The sequence below is a fragment of the Thunnus thynnus genome, chromosome 24 (genome assembly GCF_963924715.1).
Source record: "Thunnus thynnus chromosome 24, fThuThy2.1, whole genome shotgun sequence".
Taxonomy (NCBI): domain Eukaryota; kingdom Metazoa; phylum Chordata; class Actinopteri; order Scombriformes; family Scombridae; genus Thunnus; species Thunnus thynnus.
The window spans coordinates 9,442,491-9,466,186 of NC_089540.1; the positions used below are offsets into that span (position 1 = coordinate 9,442,491).

Below are 23,696 nucleotides of genomic sequence, written 5' to 3' on the forward strand. Positions count from 1 at the left end.
ATTATCTATACAAGTCAGATTGATGATATTTACCATGGGTAATATGTTTCAAAATTGTATTCCAACCTTTAAAATTCTGCAAAATTCTGCACTATATATATATATATATATATATATATATATATATATATATATATATATATATATATATATATATAAATAATTTGTACATATATATATATATAATTTGTACACAAACTTGTACACAATATAAAACAATGCTGTAAAGTGTAATTTAAATGCAACAGATGAAATTCAAAGAGAAAAAATATAAATTCAAAGAGAAAAATTATAACTTGTTCAGGTCCAAATTTGCACTTACATGTAGGAGAAGTGAAGGGGAAAATTAAAAAAAGAAAAAAAAGACATTTGACTGTCATGGCGGCACCACCATCACTGGCTTCCTGTTTGCTAGACTGTGCTGCCATCTAGTGGAGAAATCAGGACTTGCATTTTTTTTTCTCATCACTGTTTTCTGCTGTAGGATGTCAATCAGGGAAGAAGTGTCAAGTCAATTTGTTGAAGCCATTTGTATTCATCTAGGATTGTATATACGTACCGTTTCTACATTTACATTGAAATTAATTTTGTCAATTTGTGTTTTGATTTGATTAGAAAGACAATGAATCTCATCATGGAGAAACTAGATCGTTGCAGAATGAACTGAATGAAATTGCTATGTTTAGTAAATACATGAGAAGTTATGACTTTAAATGATCTAAAACATATATATGCATCAGCAAACGAAATCAAAAGTTACAAGAAGCATCCATCAGTAAACAAATGTTTGTTACATTAACATGTAGATCAGAACAGCTTCAACCATGCAGCCACAAAAGACTCTTTTAGTCCTCTTACTTCTGCCTCTTATTATAGCAACAGGTTCTGTTGTTCAGAAGCATTGGACACTCATCAGTCTGATACTGATAAGTTGCGGAGATTGTCTGGAGCGATGAGGTCTGGAGCATACTGTTACAGTATTACAAAGGAAGTTAAAAAGGTGCAGCAACTAACATTTGAAACTTGCAGCAGATCTTCTGTGGCAAAGTTGCACATCAGAAGCTAATCATATATTATCCTGGAGAAATTGCTGGTCTAGCTGCTGGCAGCTGTCACTTCAACAATGTCACGGCGATAGGTTAGAGAGGATTTGATCACATGAAGGGTTTCATACAATCACTATTATTAAATCTGTGAAAATTGCTACTCTACAAACGTTTTAAGATTCTAGTGTGAAATAACAGAATAACTATCAGGTTGTTCACATGAGCAGTGACAGCCGACATGGCTGAATAGAAAAGACCTCCACCTACAGAATAATCACTACAAAATAACCACTTTTTGCACAATTGCATAGAAGAAGAAGATGAAGCCCGTTTGGAGGAGAGATTCAACAGTTACAATAACTCACCCTTGTTTGAACATCTACCATTCGTAATCTGATAACTGAGAATCAACACTAGACTAAACAATCAAGCAGTTATCAACTTCTCCAGCATTTCCACCACCAGCAGCACCACCCGTATACTTGGAACTGTTAGTTTGTCAAAAACATCAAATCAAACCTATTGGAAACAATGAACTTGTTCCCTAGCTGATCTTTTCACCATGACGCAAGTGTTCAGTAAGATGCTCGACTGTCATCAAACTTCAAAAAAATTCAGATTGTATCAACGCGACAGCAAAACATGAACTAAAAACGTTTGCACATCTACATCTGCAAAGTGGGAAATTACAGGACTCAGAAAAAGAAAAGATGGCTACAGAAAGCATTTTGTGATTCATCAGACAAAAATTTGAGAGTCGCTAAGATCAAAAACGTCAATAATGAAACTGGAATCAGAGTCATTTGACTCCTTTCACTTTGACTCACACAACAGCAACAATAACAACAACAGATTGGTTTGTTCAGTCTAATGAAGAACAGTTACTGAGCAGCTCAACATCCCATCATAAGATGCTAGAGCACAAGATGAGGTCATCAAACCTCTTTTTGTCCAACCAACAGTCCAAAATACCAAAATATTTAATTTACTATAATGTAAGACCAAGAAAAACTGCAAATTCTCACATTTGAAAACCCAGAACCATCAAATTTTTGACATTACGTAAACAACTGATTATTAAAATAGTTGCCGATTAATTTTCTTTCAGTCCAATAATCGATTAATCGACTTATCATTGAAGCTCTAAATGTTCCTTTATTTTATAAATTGAAAAGGTCCAAAACAAACCACTTTTACTCATCCAAGCACTGAACTGTATTGGTTTTATTAACTGAATATTACACTTATAATAATCTCTCCCTCTTTGTCTTTCTCATTCAGCAGGCTGGGACTGTAGTTCTTTTAACTATAGTTCAAAGTAGCAACACATAATTATTCAAACTCATTTATCAACTTTAATTTCATAAAAGGACTTTCCCCTGAAAAAATGTTTTTTTTTAAATTTTGTCTGAGTGGAGCAAGTTTCTGAATATTGGAGGGTAAATTGTGGCTGAAATCACACATTAATGTCTCCACAGTCAGGGGCTTGTTGGGTTTTGCTACCTAAAAAGAACCTCATGTCATATTATTCTAACAGCACATTTACTGTTTTAAACATTTGAGAACAGAAATTAGAAGAAGTGGAAAACATGTGACTTTGTATTTTCTGTAAGGAGTTGGGTTGTGGGAGGGTTGCCATGGTGTTGCGGAGCCAGCAGACGAACTGTCTCTGCCAACATGTCTGCATTAAGAAGGGTCAAACTCATTCAAAGACACGCCCCCACACAACGGCATATGCTGTACGTCACATGACTGAAGAGTGCCGGAGCAAGAGAGCGCATAACTGCATATAGATGTACTCGCAGGGGTGCTGTTAGAAATTCTGGGCACCAGACAACAGCACAACAACAACAGGCTGCCACCTTCAACCTGACAGCTACCCTACAGTTTCTACTCATCTGTACTGCTTTAAATCTAAACATGAAGTCTCTCATATCTTTATGTCAGTCATACTGTGTTTTAAGAGTTTTTATAATTGTTTGTGTTTGTTTGAAGCAACCCTGTCTCAATTACATTATGTTTTTAATAAACAAAATGAGCAAAGGTGCAAAATTTTCACCAACAGCGTATTTCATTAATAATATCCAGGAAAATATAATAATTCCTGTCCAGGAGGCAGTTACATTTCCTCCTAAACATGCTTGGCAAAAACAAATTTGTAAATATAAACTTAATTTCTTGGTTTGGTTTAATGTCATCTGATGACAACCTATAACCTGATATGAGGTTAACATCTGGAAAATAAACGTCATAAACCGTGTTTCGTTGCTCACGTTTACAATTTCTCTTCATCTGATTTCGAGGAATATGAAACTTGCCGTCTGTTTTTCTTAGCCACCCCTTTTCTTTTATTCCTTCTTAGCATTAGCATGAACTTGAACAGTCTAGTCTTCTATGTTGTAGGGAGTTTTAGAGCCCCATTATGGTCTTACTCTGACAAGAGTTGTTATGTTTGTTTGGTACGAACAAGGTTGAATTACAAATATCCAGAAATATCAGTGCTGGCAGTAGCCTGGAATTTTTGCCCTCAAATTAAACATACTTCTCTGCTCTCGCTCTCTCTGGTGACTAATGACTGAAAGTAAAGTGAGGAAATACTCACGAAATATGCAAAAAGCAGCACTTACATCATGTTGGCTCATCCACATTTACTGGATGTAATTATCCGTATCAAATAGCATGTCAAATGTGCCCAGTTTTCATCCGCAAAGTTTGGTCCGGAGGGTGCACCATATGACAATACAAGCGTGTCAATGTCGACAGAAAGTGTCTTCTTAATCAAGCGCCTGAATATCAGCTTCTTAAGCCTGAAGACATTTCACCAGGCTGATTTCCAGACAGCAGTTTGGAGCTCCTACCATTATCACATCTACCTCTTTCAAGTGTATCTATGCAGTGATATTCCTATTTTATGTAATAAATGTACAATAAAATGTGTCATTGGGTGACACAGACATCCATTAAGTCCAGTGATGACAGCTGTTTCCATCCTCAGTCCATTTCTGTCCTTTCTTTTGGTTAAAGGGTTAAACTTTGCAGACAAATTCCTCCTCACATACTAAAGTGTTGCTTCATTGAAGTTAGCCAGCGCAATTTTAGCAGAAAACATTCAGGTATCCATGACTTTGATAGGAAAGAGTCCTGTTTTTGCTCAGTGATACTTTGGTGTCATCCCATCATGCTGCTGATGTTGCAGGTTTGTTGTCACCTCACAACCTGCATCACTTGTCATCCAGCGTGTATCTTCTTTTTCTTGTCATCCTCCAATGTTTAGTAGGAAATGGCATGAGGAAAAATGTCTCGATCATGTCACATAATCTTCTGAAAGAAGGAGAAAATCTTTCCCTGGTAAGGCAAGTGTGCTGAGAAAAGTGATCCATACACACCTGTTGGTCAGCCAAGAAAATCCAATTGAAGTTTGACTTTTTTGCTGAGAAAAAAAGGACTGAGAGGTGTGAGAGTTTCAGCAGAAACAGAGATGAGGAGGTTGACGGAGAGAACAGAGACAGAGAGGTGGAAGATGGAGAGTTGAGGAGCATCCTGCCGTCTCTCAGCCAGGAGGATGAATGGAAAGCCTGCCTCTCTGCCTCCTTTTATATTCTCTCTTTCTCTCTTCCCCTGCTGCCTCGCTTTGGCTTTTACCCTGGCTTCAATGTGTGTGTGGATGTGTGTGTGTGTGTGTGCATGTGTGTGTGTGTGTGTGCGCAGAGAGAGACCTCTTTCAGAGCAGCAGGAATATATTATAACCCAAACAAAAGGAGCTGGCTTATTGTTTATGAATTACCAGCCTTCCAAAGCCAACAAAGGCCCCTATTTTCATAGAAAACTCCATTTTCATTTCAGCTCCATTTGATTACCAGAGCAAAGAAAATAAAAAGGCCTCTCCGGTCGCAACGTCCCAAAGGGATTCATTCCTCCTTCTCCCGCTCATTCAACGCCACTGAAAAGGTTTCTTTATTGCTTTCTTTTCAGGACCAACGTCAAATGGGCTTTTAGGAGTAAACCAATGACAAAAAATTATTGCTTGGCTATTTTGTACAATAACAGGGCCGGGGGAAGAGAGGAGTCCTGTGTTGTCTTTGTCATCTTTCTTTCCCTTTTCTTTTGCTCCTTTCTGCTATTGGAGAGGAAAATTGCAGAGGCTGGAAATTAATGGCAAGGCTTTGAAGGGAAAGAGAGAGAGAGAAAGAAGAGGGAGACACAATGCAACAATACAAGTCAAATCTAAATTATCACTAGCTATTGAACACAGTGAAGAGACAGAGAGGTACTGTATGGCTCAAGAGGACTTCGAGTGTGTGTGTGTGTGTGTTGTGGGAGTGATTGTACCTTTCACAAAACAGAGACACCTGTTGGTTCCATGGCCAAAAACAATTCAACCCCAGTGACTCGCTGTCATTTCATTTACAATGGGCCTGTCAATAGAGAGTGTGTGTGTGTGTGTGTCTCTGTGTGTGTGTGTCCCATTCACCATTTCCAGACCTTTAGGTGTGTGTAGAGATGTAGACAGACTCAATTATTGGTTCACTACACAGTTCAGATCGCAGATCCTGGCTCTGATCTTCTCACTAACATTTTATACATTATTATAAGATGCTAGATTCTGGCTCCACAAAGTCTGACTCCCATTCAAAAAGCGTCAACTTCTCTCTAGAAATACTAAGTCAATCAATTTTTTCAACGAGTCATTATGGTCTTAATCACTCAATTCAGGCCCTCTAATAAGTGTGCTGGTGGTCATTTTGGAAATTATTGCTCCGTTAATAAGATTTAAAGACTTTTAGTAGCTTTGATGTCTGCCATGTGTGCGTTGACGGCTGTGATTGCCACTTCGCTCGCCTGCTGCTCTACACAGCTCCAGGACTCACACTGAGATGGATTTTCGGAGCTTTTGTTTAAAGAATAAACTATTTTTTCTGCAGAAATGCTCTGTTAGCACAGTTTAGCTAAAGTAGCTAACGTTAGTCCGAGTGCACACCACTCTGTGTTCCAGTAAGCTATCGTTCACTTCCGATCCAAATTTGCTTTTCAGTCATTTCAAATGAATTTAATGTTTACAACCCTGCCCACACCATTTCCTATTTCTTAAATGAATCTGTCAAATAAGTTGAAAGGTCACCAAAATGTCTGTTCCTGCTCTTTCAATCAAGTCTTTCTTCTAAAAGAAACATAAGTAGAGCCCATAAAACCAGTAGTCCAGTCATAAACCAGGTACAATCGAGATAACAAGAACACTTATTAATACCACATATAGTACATGCAAAGGCCTGATCAGATATAATTATCCAGATAACGTATCGAGACTTCCACAGTAGCGGCTGTTCAGCATAATTACATAGTCTCGCTTTAAACACTGGTGCTTACTCTACGCTGATTCTCTGATTGGCTACCTAGCTAGGCGGTTCATTTTGTAATATTTTACCAAAAATACATGAATCTGGGATGTAATTATCACTGCTGCTTAGATGTGTGTCAAGTTTGAACAGTTTTGATATCTTTTAGATTTTTGCATTTAATTTGAAATATCCACAACTGCTTGTCCAATGGGCAGATGACAGAAAAACTGAAGCCTGTATGAGCACTGAATAAATTGTAAAATATGAGGAAAAAAATTTTTAAAAATGAAAGAAAAAAGATGAACAGTGTCGGTACAAGTTGACTGTAGAAGATGCTCTTTCATCTTTTGCTTTGCCTCCTTTTTTTTGTCCGCCTGGATGAATATTTGGCTCGAGACAAAAGGTGAACCAATCAATTATTCCTCTTGCAGAGCCCCGGTGCTGTTGTGAAAAGCGTTGACATTTGAGCTTTCCAGACGACATCTGCAAATTTATATGCCTTCCATTGTGCGAGGCAGCCAGCCCTGTATCAAAGGCTGTAAAAGGCCTTGTCAATTTAGTAAGGACAACTCCACAAAGACTCCTTTCTCCTCTGTTGTTATGGGAATAATGCTTTTCACTGGTGTCCTGCCAAAACCTCCAGTTGGCAATTTGATCATGTGATGTTATTGATTGCATTGATAACAGACATCTACCATGGAAACCATCAAACTGTCTAATGCATTTTTGAAATGTTTCAAATGCATGTGTGGTGATCAGATTCAACAAAAACTTCTGTGGAGGCTTTGCAATTAATACGTACATCTTTCAACATACTGTAACTGCCTGAAACCATTGGTAATCATTGTCAAAATAAATTATCCACTTCCTGTGCATTGGTAAAGCAGATAAAAACAATAATATAGTTGACATAGTTGACTATTTTGTCATCCTTTTTTCCATACTGTAATTTTGTTATCTTGGTCTATTCTGTACACACTATTGCATGTCTGTCTGTTCTGGAAGAGGGGTTGCTCCTCCTCCTCCTAGTAATGTATATAATATTCCCCTTGTAATGAAGTACAAGTATTAAGTAACATAAAATGGGTAGTAATACTCAAGTACCTCAAAATTGTACTCAAGTACAATACTTGAGTAAATATACTTAGTTGCTTTCCACCACTATGTACCTGTAACCTGATCATTCCTCAGTTTGTTGGCACATTACAGTATTGTAGCAGCTGCAGCCTGAACCTTTTCCTCATTTTTTGTGCTAGACAGTAAGAATGTGTCAATAGTGTATTACTGTGTGAAAACACACACTTCACAAATGTAACACACCCATCAAATTCTTCTTCCAACTCCCAACAAAGTTGTTAATAACTTTTCTACTATACCATACCATCTAGTTGTAGACATAAAAATTAACCAGGACCACATAACTTTGCTCCTCTGTAGCGTTTTTTTTAAAACTAATTTTACTGGTATCTGAGTTCCTTGAATTATATACACGTCTTCACCTGCAGAGAACAGACAGATCAATGGAGAGGTGCAGTCTTTGAGCAACAGCAGCTTCAAAGTTTGATTTTAAAGTCTAAACATTAGTTAGCAAAACTTGCTATATCAATCTTGTCATATCGCTATTAACCATTTCCTCTTTTTTAAGATATGACCAACCACATTTACTGTAGCTGCGTGATGAGATTAGACTGGGTGAATAGCACAATATAGGTAAAAAACTTCTCACTGTTCCCTGTGGGGTGATACCAGATACATATCTCATTGGCTTATGATGCGTGTACCCTCCGTATGTCTGGTAACTAGCTTGAAGAGTGCTGTTTTGTTTTTTTTTTCTTTCTCCAATAAACACTCCAAAACAATCTGATACATCCACATGACCTGAAACCTTTTCTGTAAATCACATGAAGTTATTGACTGATTGGGCCACAACACATCACCTCAGTTGTATGATTAAATATTACAAATGCTGTGTACCATACCAAAGGCATAGATATTGCACTATGGAAAAAAAGAAACAAAAACCTGTCATGACCTGAGAGGACAAACAAGTCAACTACCTCTCACTCCTATTTTGGAAAGCAGCATATGAGGCTCTTATGGGTCCATTTTTCCATGAAACTTGTGCAACAGTATATTACAGGAACATATTGAGTAAGTGAGCGAACTAAACTGACAGTTAACGAACAAGGAACAAGGAAATGAATCACAAGAAAACTGAGTGGGATACAGGTGAAAGACTGCAATGTTGATTCATTTGAGAACCTGAAATCATCCACTAAAGTCAATAACCTATAAAAAGTTATTCTGTTTGTGAAAAACAGTCTTCTAAAAATTACATATAATTAATTTGCATCAGCAAATTAATTATATGATCAGATTCAACAAAAACTTCTGTGGAGGCTTTGCAATTAATATGTACATCTTTCAACATACTGTAACTGCCTGAAACCATTGGTAATCATTGTCAAAATAAATTATCCACTTCCTGTGCATTGGTAAAGCAGATAAAAACAATAATATAGTTGACATAGTTGACTATTTTGTCATCCTTTTTTCCATACTGTAATTTTGCTATCTTGGTCTATTCTGTACACACTATTGCATGTCTGTCTGTTCTGGAAGAGGGGTTGCTCCTCCTCCTCCTAGTAATGTATATAATATTCCCCTTGTATTGAAGTACAAGTATTAAGTAACATAAAATGGGTAGTAATACTCAAGTACCTCAAAATTGTACTCAAGTACAATACTTGAGTAAATATACTTAGTTGCTTTCCACCACTATGTCACTGTAACCTGATCATTCCTCAGTTTGTTGGCACATTACAGTATTGTAGCAGCTGCAGCCTGAACCTTTTCCTCATTTTTTGGGCTAGACAGTAAGAATGTGTCAATAGTGTATTACTGTGTGAAAACACACACTTCACAAATGTAACACACCCATCAAATTCTTCTTCCAACTCCCAACAAAGTTGTTAATAACTTTTCTACTATACCATACCATCTAGTTGTAGACATAAAAATTAACCAGGACTACATAACTTTGCTCCTCTGTAGCGTTTTTTTAAAACTAATTTTACTGGTATCTGAGTTCCTTGAATTATATACACGTCTTCACCTGCAGAGAACAGACAGATCAATGGAGAGGTGCAGTCTTTGAGCAACAGCAGCTTCAAAGTTTGATTTTAAAGTCTAAACATTAGTTAGCAAAACTTGCTATATCAATCTTGTCATATCGCTATTAACCATTTCCTCTTTTTTAAGATATGACCAACCACATTTACTGTAGCTGCGTGATGAGATTAGACTGGGTGAATAGCACAATATAGGTAAAAAACTTCTCACTGTTCCCTGTGGGGTGATACCAGATACATATCTCATTGGCTTATGATGTGTGTACCCTCCGTATGTCTGGTAACTAGCTTGAAGAGTGCTGTTTTTTTTTTTTTCTTTCTCCAATAAACACTCCAAAACAATCTGATACATCCACATGACCTGAAACCTTTTCTGTAAATCACATGAAGTTATTGACTGATTGGGCCACAACACATCACCTCAGTTGTATGATTAAATATTACAAATGCTGTGTACCATACCAAAGGCATAGATATTGCACTATGGAAAAAAAGAAACAAAAACCTGTCATGACCTGACAGGACAAACAAGTCAACTACCTCTCACTCCTATTTTGGAAAGCAGCATATGAGGCTCTTATGGGTCCATTTTTCCATGAAACTTGTGCAACAGTATATCACAGGAACATATTGAGTAAGTGAGAGAGGGAACAAGGAAATGAATCACAAGAAAAGTGAGTGGGATACAGGTGAAAGACTCGAATGTTGATTCATTTGAGAACCTGAAATCATCCACTAAAGTCAATAACTTATAAAAAGTTATTCTGTTTGTGAAAAACAGTCTTCTAAAAATTACATATAATTAATTTGCATCAGCAAATAAGATTTGTAGAAAAATAATGCTGCACTGATCATGTTTTTTAATCAACATAACAAGGAAACGTTTATTCTGAACACGTAAAATGTTTAGTCAACATATTTTATTTGTTCCCTCTGTAATATCCACTTGTAGCAACTACAGCATCATTTTTATTGTTATGCTGGGGCACCTCAAGGCACTTGGCTAAGTTTAGGGAAAGCTTGAGGTGTTGGTGAAATATTGAACAAGACTAAGTCAAAACCTAGTACATGGCTGGACTGTGTACGGTCAATGTGTGAAATCCCAGTCAGTGAAAGGGAAAGTCAGTGGTAGTGTCTATAATGTGAATTCCTTTATATTAAATGTTCATCTGCAGTTTTCTGTGGTGGTCCCAGTAATATTTGCTGGTAAAGTGTCCTGATGTAGCACATGACATGATTAAGCAACATTTGAGTAAAAAAAAAAAAAAAAAAGTTAAAAACGAAGTTGGAAGAACAATACTTTCCACTCATATCTTGGGATGTTTAATTTGAAAGAGAACTTATTTTAATTCTAACTATAACTATTCTAATTATCTATTAACTCTCCCTGCTCGGTCATCTGTTTCTCTCTGCGGATGTGTCTCATTTGTCACTCTGCATTGAGTGTTTTGTCAGAGTGATTGTTGTTTGGGGTGCTTTAACTGTGCAAGCACCTTTTTTTTCTACCTCTTTCCCAGTCGATGATCATGGAGGCTGCAGTGGAAATTACAAATGAAGTTTTGACAGCATTTTTGGTGCAAATTCAGGAGGCTTATCTATGCTCGGTTACCACAGTTACAGTCAAATCAAGTGCACCTTCAGAGCAACCGCCCCACACTAAACTGATTTAACAGCTACATGAGTCGCATGTTTTACCTGTAAGACTTGTGTTTTAATGCTGTTGTTCATTGATTGTGATGTGTGAAGTGCTTCTGACTTGACACAAGGATTATCTGTGGCTCAGACAGTATGAAGGACATTGCATGAAGTCAACCTCTACGGACGACGTCCAAAAAGAGAACCATTGCTCACAAAATGGCACAAAACTGCAAGATTAAACTTGACCAAAGAACATAATAGGAAGCCTGGTGAATACTGGCAGTACATTCTTTGGTCACATGAAATCAAAATAAATTAATATGGATCAGATGGGGTCCAGAATGTTTGGCATGGACCTGGCCAGGACCACCAAAGTGACTGCGTAGTGCTGACCGTGAAACATGGAGGTGGAAGTGCACTGATATGGGGCCGAATGAGTGCAAAAGGCGTAGGAGAGATGACATTTATAGATGGCACTATGAATGCAAATTTGTATATTCAAATACTGAATGAAAAGATGACTCCAAGTCTCAGGGAAGATTGGCAGGAGAGGAATTTTCCAACATGAAAATGATCCCAAACACGCTGCAAAAATCACATAAGAGTTTTTAAAGGAGAAAAAAGTGAAAACTATGACCTGGCCAAGTACGTCCCCTGACCTGAATCAAATAGAACACCTTTGGAGTATTTTAAAGAGGAAGGTAGAGCAACAAAACCACTCCAGCAAAGAGCAGCTGAAAAGAATTATCTGTGAAGAATGACAGAACATCTCTTCACAGATTTGGGCAAGACTGGTATCATCCATGCCCAGGAGGATCCATTCTGTCATCAAAAATAAAGGGGGGCATACAAAATGTTAAAAAAGAAAAGAAAAAAAAACAAATGCTGCATACCATACCAAATGTATATAAAACAAAAAATCCGATAAATAAATCAAGAAACAAAATTAATCTAAAGGCCTAAACGCATTGGAAGCGTCTGAAGTACACCTATTGTTTTTAATGGCCGAACACGCACTAAAAGCGTTATGAGGCGCGTCAAACTGTCTTGACGCCCCAACTCCGACCTTGTTTCGATTTTGGACCGTCAAATGAGGACACAGCGAAAAAAGCTGTTTTCTCTGCAGCCGAAAAAGAGAGAAAGAGCGCAAACCAGCTGAGCACCGGCGAGCGAGAGAGAGAGAGGGGCAGCGCGGCGGTGGTCGAGCAAGGAGAGCGAGCGGTAGTGAGAACAAAACCACTGAATGAGAGAAATACAACGTTATACTCTGATTATTTCACGGCTGTCACGTTTTAAAGCACAAATAAATAACCATCAAACAGTCAACAGATGATTTACTGTGGACACAGACGTTCTTAGTTTCAGTTTAATTTTCCTCCTCTGCATTTCTCCTTTTCATCCATTCATGACATCCAACTAAGGCAGCGGTTAATACAAAGAACAAAATGAAAAACCTGTGTTGGCATTTCAAATCTGATGTCTGAACTTTCAATTTCTTTCTACTATAAATTGTGACCTAGATGTTTTGACCACAGAAAAAAAAACCTACTGTTCTACTGTGTAAAATAAATAGAGTGTAGAGTATCTGGGAAATCTCTTCTGTTGCTAATAAAAGATTTCAAGTTTCCTTTTGAGTATCAATGGTCTCAACTTCAATGTCAGTAAATCCATTTTCTGGGAAACAGCACGTCTGTGACCACTTCCATATAAATGCATGTATAAAAAGAGCAAGTAAAGCTCATTGCCATCACTGAAGAAACCTCATCTCAAAGGAATCTCACCATCACACAAAAAGAGGTAAGAAATATACTGCTGCTAATAATTTCGAATGATAATAATACTCTCATATATTTATTCAAGACACTTGAACACTATGAATAATATACATTTACTATGAGTGTTTATATTGTTCAGATCCATTGAAGGGACATGGAAGAAAATATTTTATATTGGAGGAAAAAGACACAGTAAACTTGGGTGATATAAACCATACTGATTGCAATCGAAAAGTAGAAACTTCAATATTAATCATCACCAACTTGACTGACTAAAGCCAGATGAGTGGCTGCTAATCCAGATATGGCTGTACTGTAAGCATTTTTATTTGGTATTTAATACCCACTATTTACATACTGCTCATTTAAAGCAAGGACTATTGACTTGGGTCAGAAAAATATTGGAAATATTAAATGCACCATTTTAACTAGAGGCTACAAGACGATACAGGTCGATACAGGTCAGGACCGGTATTCTGACACAGTGGAAAAGGTATTGTACATGGGACACTCTCAGTTTGAGGGCCTGTATTTTTTTCTACTCATATTAAATGGTTTTGACATATAAATTGTGCATGTAGGTTTTGTCAGTCTGTTAACATTTGTGGCACTTTTAATTTCAAATATTTGGGCCAGGAGTCTTATTGTTGTTGTTGCTGCTGGTGAAACAATCAAAATATTTCTCTGGATAACTCAAAAATGTTCTCGGCAAATTGCAAAAGTTTTGCAAGACAACACACAAGTAGGTAATTTTTTCCCCTCCCACCTTTAATATTTTCCTCCATGTCCCGCCTGAGGTTCTGTGATGTCGAACATTCCATTCTTACTGAAAACTGACAACAAATGTGACCACTCCCATAAAAATATATGTATAAAAAGAGAAAGTAAAGCCCATTGCCATCACTGGAGAAATCTCAAGTCAAAGGAATCTCACCATCACACAAAAAGAGGTAAGAAAGATGCTGCTGCTAATAATTTCATGTAATAATCATAATACAATAATATTTATTTGAGGCACTTGAACACTAGGAATAATATACATCTACTATGAGTGTTGATGTTGTTCAGATCCACTGAAGGGACATGAAAGAAAATATTTTATATAGGAGGAAAAAAAGACAGACTTTTGCACTGGTTTGCAAGGTGTTTGTTGGCCTAGGCGATATAAACCAAACTGATTGCAATTGAAAAGTACACTGCTTGACAAAATAGTAATAACCCAATCCCAACACAGAAACAAAGTGGTTTTTAACCAATCTTATGGCAGTATTTTAGGAACAGAGGACTCTCCTTCCCAAAACAGGCACACACTGTTGTTTTGGTATCAAAAGTCAATGAAGCTGAAAGCTGTGTTAACAAAAGATGGGAAATACCGCTAAGTAAATCAACGGAAGCATCACCATTTAACATAGCCATGGGAACATGATTTCACTTAGGCGTGCTGACTATTTACTATGTTATGGTAGACTCTGTCATAAATGGGCAATATGCACTTGAAATATAGGTGTGAAACCATTTTTTTTCATTTTTAATGCCTCATAAGTCAGATTTTTTTTATTTCTTTCAGACATGCATCTAGTTGCTAAGAAAGTACGATAACATGAGCATTATATATAAAAATGTGAAAGATCTGATGCGGTTCCGTGTGAAGATATGGTGCTCCAAAGCACAAAATAATTTTTATACAATTTTCAGCAAGCCATAACTTGGCAAATATGCAACTGTGGGCCAACTATTTTACAAGTAAAAAAAATTCAAGCATCTAGCATGAATATTTCAAAACTAATGGACTTATGGAACTTTGTGATTTTTCAGCAACACTCATTTTTTGCAGGCCATGACTCCTTTTTAAAGCCTCCATATCTCAGACACAGCATGACAGGCAGTTGCTCCAAGGGTGACGGCCACGATGAAGCCACTTTTCAGCAGAGAATAGAGTAATGTTAAGTGCACCAAACTCTATTGAAAAAAACAACAATTAACATACCGATGATATTATTCTCTACTGATGGGGGCCCATTAGATGTATCAGATGCCCTTTATATTTTTCCACCCCTGCCCCTCAGACAGTCTGAGTCTGCCACTGGTCTATCACTATCTTAGCCTTGCTATTATGACTCCAATTCTATAGCACAGCCGTCTGTTTTCCTAGTAATCATTTAATTTAAGCGTCAACTGTGCAGTGTATTTAGCTGTTGCTGATTATTTTAAAGCTGCATGCTTTCACTTCTTTCATTTGCCACTGACATTACATTATGTTACGTCTGACTGTGATGGGGAGGGCCCACCATGACCATCTTGAACTGGGGCCCAGCACTGACTCGTTATGTCACTGGTCAACCAGGGCCGTGAGTTGCGTCTCACACCTGTTTTTTCCCCATTGCACTATCATTACGCAGAGGATCTATTTTTTCCCGGACCAGCTCCCACACGACAGAAAAAAATATTGCAATAACACAAATGAGCCTATAGCTTACCAGCCACCTGGATGCGGGGGTGCTGTACCTTTGGGTGGGGATGCTGCAGCATCCCTAGCATCTCTACTTCCTGCGGCTATGTAATATGACTTACAGTGCTAGCCCCATTTAGGAGTGTCTCATCTACTCTGTGGAAGACAGTCCTGAAGGCTTCCCATAGAAAAGTTTAGGGAAGCGGCTGTGCACTGATCTTTATCAGAGGTGGGATAGTTAACCAGATAGGCATTTGCCGAACCAACCAGTTCATCTTCTAAGTCATCATTCTCACAAAATATTGCATATCTGGTGAACCTCATGAACCCAAAAATAGTAACTAAAATTTTCTAACACTCCCCATCAGGATTCATCTACCCTTGAGAGTGAAAATGAATTCCATGTATGAAGTGACTGTAACCACTGGTGATATTAGTCAGGCCAACACTTACAACAAGGTCTTCATTACGCTGGTCGACACAGATGGGAAGAAGAGCGACCACACATGGCTCCGAAGCAAGAATGGGGTGGCCTCCTTCAGCATTGGAGCGGTGAGTGATGAACAGAATTGCAAAATGGGAGGAGTTGTTTGGGTGTCCAAGTTTCACCGAAGTAAGAAATAATACTTACAAAACCAGCAGCTTCTCCCATTTTACAACTCTATATCAAATGTACATTTCCTTAACTTCACAGAGTATGAGTTGCATGAGAATGAGTGCAAACAAGCTGTAGTGTTCTGTGGATGTCATTAACTGGCTAAAGCTATAGGATGTGAACAAATTCATGGTAGGAATGATGATGGGAAAATCTGAAAATACAGACTACCTGATTCAAGCCTAATTCAAACTCTCTCTTTCTCCAGGTGTCTACCTTCCCTGTGTCCTCTCCTGCTTCCCTTGGCAATCTGCTCTTGATAGAGCTAGACAAACAGCCTAACCCTCCGTTTCCCGAAGACTCCTGGTTCCTTTCTCAGGTGACAGTCAAATCTCCAGAGGGAGACACCTACAATTTTCCTGTCTATCGCTGGATCAGTGATGGCCAGGTTCACCAGTTCCGAGAAGCAAGAGGTTTGTGGAAACCTAAGTATTCTAGGGGTGTAACGGTAAAATTTCACAGTTCGATATGCATGTTTTCAGTACAGCAGGAAAAAAAAGGTAAAAAATAACATTCTGATCCTTTATTTGGAAAAATTTAAACATCCAACAATGGCTCATTGGCTGTAACTATTACTGAAATAGTTCAGTTGTGCTGCAGTGGAAAAGGAAAACAACCTTTCTGGACACCTGCTAACAGCTGTTTTACGATTTATGGTCGCTCAGATGTGGTTCTTACGACGTGCTGTCTGACCAATTCTGTATCAAATGTGTTTATAGAATAGCTTCACTCAAAAGCAGATGGGGATGGGGGAGACGACCATTACAGAGAGCAGAGGGGGGTGGGACACCCAATATTGTTTAAATACAGGGATAATGGTGCACATTTTAAATAATAGTGTTGCACTCAGTCAATGTCATGGGAGGATTGTCCCACTCTCGTTTATCATTCCAACGGCAGCATCACTACATGAGGTAACTGGGCTAGCATACATCCATGGCCATGCTACATGGATGCTACAGCTACAGCTTGGCTGTGCCAACAAATATTGCCATGTGGAACTCTACAACAATTGTTCCACATGTCGGAGTAAGTAGATTATTAATTTTTGACAGTAATCCACCAAACCGAGGAAAATAGAACCGAAAATCCTGTACCGAACAGTTTGGGGTGAATACACACACCGACTATTTAAAAACTGGCATGTTCTTATTTTTTCTCTTAAGCTTTGAGAGCATCCGAAGATATTACTGTTACTGGCATGGACTGGAGGAAGAATGACCTGACACAGAGAATGGACGACTACTCGTGAGAGTTTAAAATTTGCATATATTGCAGCATTATGCACTACACATTTAACATTTATTCAAATCTCCTCTACCTATGGCTGGGTATTTTAATGATTAATGATGATATGTAAACTACCATTCATCTGTCTGCTCTTTTCTACTTCTTCGCAGTTGGGATGTATATATAGATGGAATAGCCCACTGCATGAAAGCAGACAGCCCTCTTTCTCTGCCTTGTGAGGTCCGTTCCACCTTCACCAGGACTATACAGATGGGATACACTGTACTCAAAGGGTGAAGGCCTTACATTTTTTTCAGACGTTTTTGATAGTTCAAACAATCATCTATCTAAATAATAGAAATCCAAAATAATGCTCCCCTTTTTTTCTATGATCTAGATTGGTGGAACTGAAACTGAAGGGACTGGCTGACAACCAGGAAAACTGGACTCATATTGATGATATTGAACAAGTGTTCTGCTACAGATTTACACATTTATCAGGTACTGTGCTATCAGGAATGGTTGAAGTGGTTAAAGACTGAAAATTATATGGTGTTACTGCATCCATAAACTTTCAAACATTTCAGCTTTGCTTTGCTCTTCAGGTAAATTATATTTAAGTAAGTTTATGACCAAAACAATAGAAATAATGTCTATCCACTGCCATGACTCTAATTCTTTTGTCTAATAACGTCTTTCTCATTTAACCCATTCAACAGTCCACCAAATTAAAAAACAAAATAGATCATTCTTAATTGTCACAAACATTGGAAGAACAACACAACATCCATACATGTTTGAGTGGAAATCTGATTTGAAATATGCAAGTAGACATCTTGAACAATCTTAGCAACAAAGATAGACAGAGCGGCAGGTGTTTCACCTTGAGGTTCAAACTTGTTCTTTTTCCAGACCGTGTTCAAAACCTTTGGAGGAACGACGCCTTTTTTGGCTACCAGTTCCTAAACGGTGTCAACCCCATGATCATCCAGAGTTGTACAGTCCTGCCTGAGAACTTCCCTGTCACTGATGACATGGTCTTCCCCAGTGGTCAATGCAGATTAGAGGATGAAATGCGGGTGATCAATTCTTACTACTTAACCTCTTCCACTCCCCCCCCTCCTTTTTGAAGAACCAGAGAATTGTTAAAAATGGTCAAAAATCCATCCAAAATACTACATTAAGATACTAAGATCTTGAGGAACACCACATAAAAATCCATGCTGTGATTTGGTATCAAAAACATTTGACATTTGGAGATTTCTGTAAGAATTGCATTTTTCGGCAATTCTTACAAAAATCTCAGCAGAAACCCCCTTACTTTCAATATACTTAGGGAAGCCATACATCTTCTGAATTGGTTGTAAAGTTTCATGAGATTATCCCAGAGGTCACAATAGGTCATTTTATACAGTGAGGTCAAGTTTCAAAAAATTTCTCACTTCAATGAAATGGCTACTATGGTGACTAACATCATCACAAATTGGGCTCATTGAATCCACAAGTCTCAGCTTTCTAGTCATACCAAATGCATGCAAAACCAAGACTGTTTAGGGGCTAAGTATGCAGAAATATTCAAATACATCATTTCTAGAATAAGTAAAAATAACACATTTAATACCACATTCAAAAAACTGCATGGTTTTAGCCCAAAACTGCATGGGATTAGCATAAAGTGGGCATGTCTTTAAAAGGGGAGACTTGTAAGTACCCACCTAACACATTTTCATTCAGATATTTTGAGGGAAGAGGTCAAGGGACCCCTTTGAAAATGCCAGTTTTTCCCTCACCAAAATTTAGCCAAACATTGGAGCATTATTTAGCCTCCCTCCAAACAAGCTATCATGACATGGTACCAATGGATGCCTTAGGTCTTCTAGTTTCATATGATACCAGAAAAAAATTGAGCCTGCTACAGCCTTTGAAAGACAGTAATGTTGGCCAAAGACACCAGCGTCCTTGGGGAGTTTAAGAGGTTAAACTGCCAAATGTATCTCTGCAGCTTCAAGGGCTTTCAAGTTGATCTCAATATTAAAGCCAAAGTTTGACCCATAACAAGTTAAACTTGGAACTCACTTACATTTTGACATTTCAGTTATTAGATTTTGGCTATCTATGCAATGTGAGTCAGTTTATCATCCTTCTTTAAAAAGTGTTGCAATGCATGACAATTATCTTGATATTTCTAACAGAAAGGCAACATTTTCCTGTGTGACTACAAGCTTTTGGATGGAGTGATAACGAACGTCATTAATGACAAGAAGCAGTACCTGGCGGCTCCCCTCATCCTGCTCCACAGAACTGCCAATGATACACTGATGCCCATTGCTATTCAGGTGAGATTAATCCACAAATGTTGTCAATAATTGCGTTCTAAATTAATGTAGTGATTATGGAGGCCATCATTGGCTGCAAGGTGTAGGTGCCATCCCCGAGACAGACCAGAAAGTTTGACAGCAATCCACACAAAATAGGTGATGCTGAAAGTTTGGTGACATAGTAACTACTTAGGCTAGTTACCAAGCTACTGGCTGTTGAGGTAACCAGTAATATGCCAGCAAGCCGGTAACTTTCCAGCACTTGTCAGCCAAAATACCTTGCCAAGCTAGCTGACTTGCTACCAGTCAGCTAACTACCAGTTAGGAAGCGAGCTGGCACAGTTGCTAACCAGTCAATAAGACAATAAGTACGGTTCATCCAAGACTGGACTGACTGCAAATCATGCCAGTCTTTCATCTGTATTCATTTAGCAGTGGTGTACCACTACAGCAAGAACATTACCACCACTGCAAGAGATGAAGACTGTAATTTAGCCTTAATGTTATCTAAAACTAAAATGTAGTCCAGATGCTTTAGAAGTAGTGATTATATAGCAATTAAAAACATTTTTACCACTAGAGCTTCAACTTTAAACACATCTTAGATCCGAACAGCGACAGATATGGGACAAAACTAGAATTATTGCTCAAAGCACAGCTGTTTTAAAATTACAGAGGAAACACTGCATTCTGCATTTCTTTCATGGATACTAACAATTCAACTGGGAGGTAAAATATTTGGAACAATCTTCCATATAATGAACTACAATACACCACCACCACCACCCACTACAACCTAAATAATAAACATAAAATAGAATTTTCACCTTTCTGAAAATGTCAATAAAACCTGAAAATGTATAAGCTTTGTAAAAGTAGAATTAATGGTAGAGCTGTTGAATTGGATTGCATTAGATTGCACAAGTGTTCCTAATAAAGTGCTTGGTGAGTGGCAGCCATACAGTCTAGTCCAGATTTTTAAGCTAAGAAAATAGTTCATGCTAAAAAAAATAAAAACATAAATAAAAAGCTGTTTTTAGCAAGCAACCACTTTCTGAAAGGTAACTGAGAATCAAAATATAGAAATTTTTTTCCCAAACATTGAAAGTCATTTCATTACTATTGCCAGCATGCCTCTTCATGTTGCTTCCTCTTAATAATTTCATCAATTCCTCTTACATACTGGCCTCTTCTCTCAGATACAGTACTGTTCTCACTTTCTGTTCCTGTTCATTTTCTTCTGTAGCTGAAGCAGAAGCCAGCAGAAGACAATCCCATCTTTTTGCCTACTGACTCTGAATATGACTGGTTGACAGCCAAGATTTTTGTGAGAAGCGCAGACTTCAACATGCATCAACTCAATTTTCACCTGCTGCGCACTCACCTGCTGGCTGAAGTTTTTGCAGTGTCACTGCTGCGCAACCTGCCCATGGTACATCCACTGTACAAGGTAAACAGGATAGAAGATGTGATGTTTGTGTCTTTCCAAATGGTAAAAATATAAGAATTGTTTTTAAGATTTCCCTCTTTTCCTCAGCTCCTCATTCCTCACACACACTTCACTCTCCAGATCAACTTCTTAGCCCGACAACTACTGATATCAGATGACGGAGTTTTCACAAAGGTAGGAAAATACTAACAAACTGATTAGACCTATTTTATATGATTTTATATCACCTACAGTATTTCCTTCCAGCAATATTTACACATTTTACTGTCTCTTAGTTTGCAGCTTCTGGTGGAGAGGGTATGATCACAATCATGAGGAGAGCACAGTCCTCACTGACCTACAGCTCCCTCTGCATACCAGATGACATCACTGAGCGTGGACTGGACTCTGTACCAAACTTCTACTACAGAGATGATGGACTCAGGCTGTGGGATATCATCCACAGGTACAGCAGTACAGGCACTGTCTACTGTGCGTTATGTTGATTTATAAGATATTGTTGCAAAGTCCTGCTTGTTTTAGTGATGCGTAGTTGTCCTACTATACATTAGTATGGTGTATGTACCTAAAGAATACCACCCAGTTAAAATACAAGCAGTCTACATGTATTTAAACATTTATGAGTTCCTGACAAGAGAAAGACAATCTGTAATCTGTAAATTGTTAAGGATGACCAACACGACCGACATGAACACTCCTCTTCAACACTACCATAAACATATGATGAAACAAACAGCCACAGCCCCAAACACACAGTGCAAACACTTTTTTTTTTTTTTTTTTACTTTCATCAACTGCTGAAACACTCTAAATTTAATCCTCTATAACCTATCTCTCATTAATTAATTAATTATTACAACACAAGGAATGGGATTGGTACAGAGGAAGTGGGCTATTAAATTGTCCCAGGAAAGACTAACTACTACAGTGTCTGGTATTAAAATGCATAATTCAAGTAAGAATGTGATATTACAGGACTTATCCATATTCTTAAAGGTTTGTGCAGGGACTGCTTGGACACTACTACAAGAATGATGCTGAGGTCCAGAAAGACTCCGAACTGCAGAGTTGGATTCAGGAAATCTTTGAACATGGTTTCCTTTCCAAAGATAGTGCAGGTGCACTTAAACAAAACAACAATAATGAAAGTGCATTTTGGTGTTTACATTAACATTATGCATTTAATTGGGTAAATTTATTCTCTTTAATCTTCAGGATTTCCCAGAAATTTCAACACCGTGGCTGAGTTGGTCAAGTTTGTCACCATGGTGATTTTCACCGGCTCATGCCAACACTCTGCTGTCAACTCTGGACAGGTGAATTCTTGTAATTTATTGCAGAGATGCCTTGATGACATTTAGTCATTTTCTCTAAACTTGAGAGAGATGAACTGAGAGGTGAGCTGTGGTCAATAAATGACATTGGATTTTGAGGTTTGTTTGGAATCCTTGATATAAAATTACTACAATAAAAAAATAACATGATGACACAAAAGCTGACCAGCATGATCATAATGTTTCCTTTCAAATGATCATTATTAATCATCTATCAATAATGTATCAATGTATTCATTGCAGTATGACTACGGTGGTTGGATGCCCAACACTCCTACCTCCCTGCAACAGCCTCCACCCACCACAAAAGGGACAACGAGTAAGGCCACCATGCTGCAGACGTTCCCCGACATCAGCACAACAGTTCACGGCATGAGCACCTTGTGGCTCCTCAGCAGGCAGTATTCTGACTTCGTAAGTGCCCACAGTTTAATGAAAACAGGATACCTTAACAGGAATTACATTGAGGCTCTAGTGGTTTCACTACAGCCAGTTTACTTTATTTAAATGCCTGGAAAAAAAAGCTTTGCCTGTAAATCTTCCTTTTTTCACATTATGATTTAAACATTTTTGAAAAATTTTGTATTCAGATCCCTCTTGGCCATTATCCAAATAAGCACTTCACTGAGGAGATTCCCCGCAAGTGGATTCATGATTTTCAAGAAGACCTTAAACGTTTGAGTGATGATATCAAAGCCCGAAATAAGAGTCTGGACATCCCATACACATACCTGGACCCAGCAGTGGTGGAAAATAGCGTGGCCATTTGAATATCAGAGGGTGTGACCTCCTGATCAACTGTTGGTCTAATTCAACCTCACATTAACAATAAAGGAGGCATGATGAAAAAAAAATCTTTCTTTAGCTTGAGCTGATATTAAGATGGAAAGCAAAAATGTAATGTAATGCAAACATCATCATTGTATGCCATTTTTATGCAGCTGTATTTCATTGTGGTGTAAAATTCTGTTTAAGCTTCTTACATGTGAAATCTTCTTACAAGAACTAAATTTGGCATTATATACTTATGAGTTTCATTTGACCATTTCTTTAATTCTTTTCAGTCTCAATACAAGAATCAATAATTCATGTATTTTTTAGACCAACCTCTATGAATATTTTGTAGCTGCATGTAACCAATACAAATAGCATGATCTGTATATGAGCCTGTCTGTTCTGAGTTGTAGAAAACTAGAAAAAAAAAACAAAAACAAAAAAAATAGTGGTTTGTGCATTTGGTGATTTCATGTATTTGTATTTATCTTTTTTGCAAGTGGTGTTAACTGTTTAATTTCAATTTAACTTTTTCAATATCTACAACAAAAATCTTATTA

At 37.8% G+C, this 23,696-nt stretch overlaps 1 protein-coding gene and 1 long non-coding RNA gene across 2 annotated transcripts in view; one reads left to right on the forward strand and one right to left on the reverse strand.

The window, feature by feature from the left end:
- Positions 1–23,696, reverse strand: part of LOC137176923 (uncharacterized) — a 156,814-nt gene that overhangs the window by 97,820 nt on the left and 35,298 nt on the right. The gene's annotated exons all lie outside the window — the stretch shown is intronic.
- Positions 15,261–23,674, forward strand: LOC137176920 (arachidonate 12-lipoxygenase, 12R-type-like). Its single transcript, XM_067582956.1, has 14 exons — positions 15,261–15,927; positions 16,239–16,443; positions 17,197–17,278; positions 17,431–17,553; positions 17,658–17,761; positions 18,173–18,339; positions 19,453–19,596; positions 20,825–21,028; positions 21,116–21,202; positions 21,304–21,473; positions 22,025–22,146; positions 22,244–22,344; positions 22,606–22,776; positions 22,953–23,674. Exons 1-14 carry the CDS (start codon positions 15,769–15,771, stop codon positions 23,130–23,132), a joined length of 2,019 nt encoding a protein of 672 aa, XP_067439057.1. The 5' UTR covers positions 15,261–15,768; the 3' UTR covers positions 23,133–23,674.

Bases quoted from the DNA above. Each gene is read 5' to 3' on its own strand.
- LOC137176920 (XM_067582956.1), top strand. From the start codon at position 15,769: ATGAATTCCATGTATGAAGTGACTGTAACCACTGGTGATATTAGTCAG. The intron at 17,554-17,657 runs GTGAAGGCCTTA...TCTATGATCTAG, and splicing joins GGATACACTGTACTCAAAGG to ATTGGTGGAACTGAAACTGA. The intron at 22,345-22,605 runs GTGAATTCTTGT...TATTCATTGCAG, and splicing joins CTGCTGTCAACTCTGGACAG to TATGACTACGGTGGTTGGAT.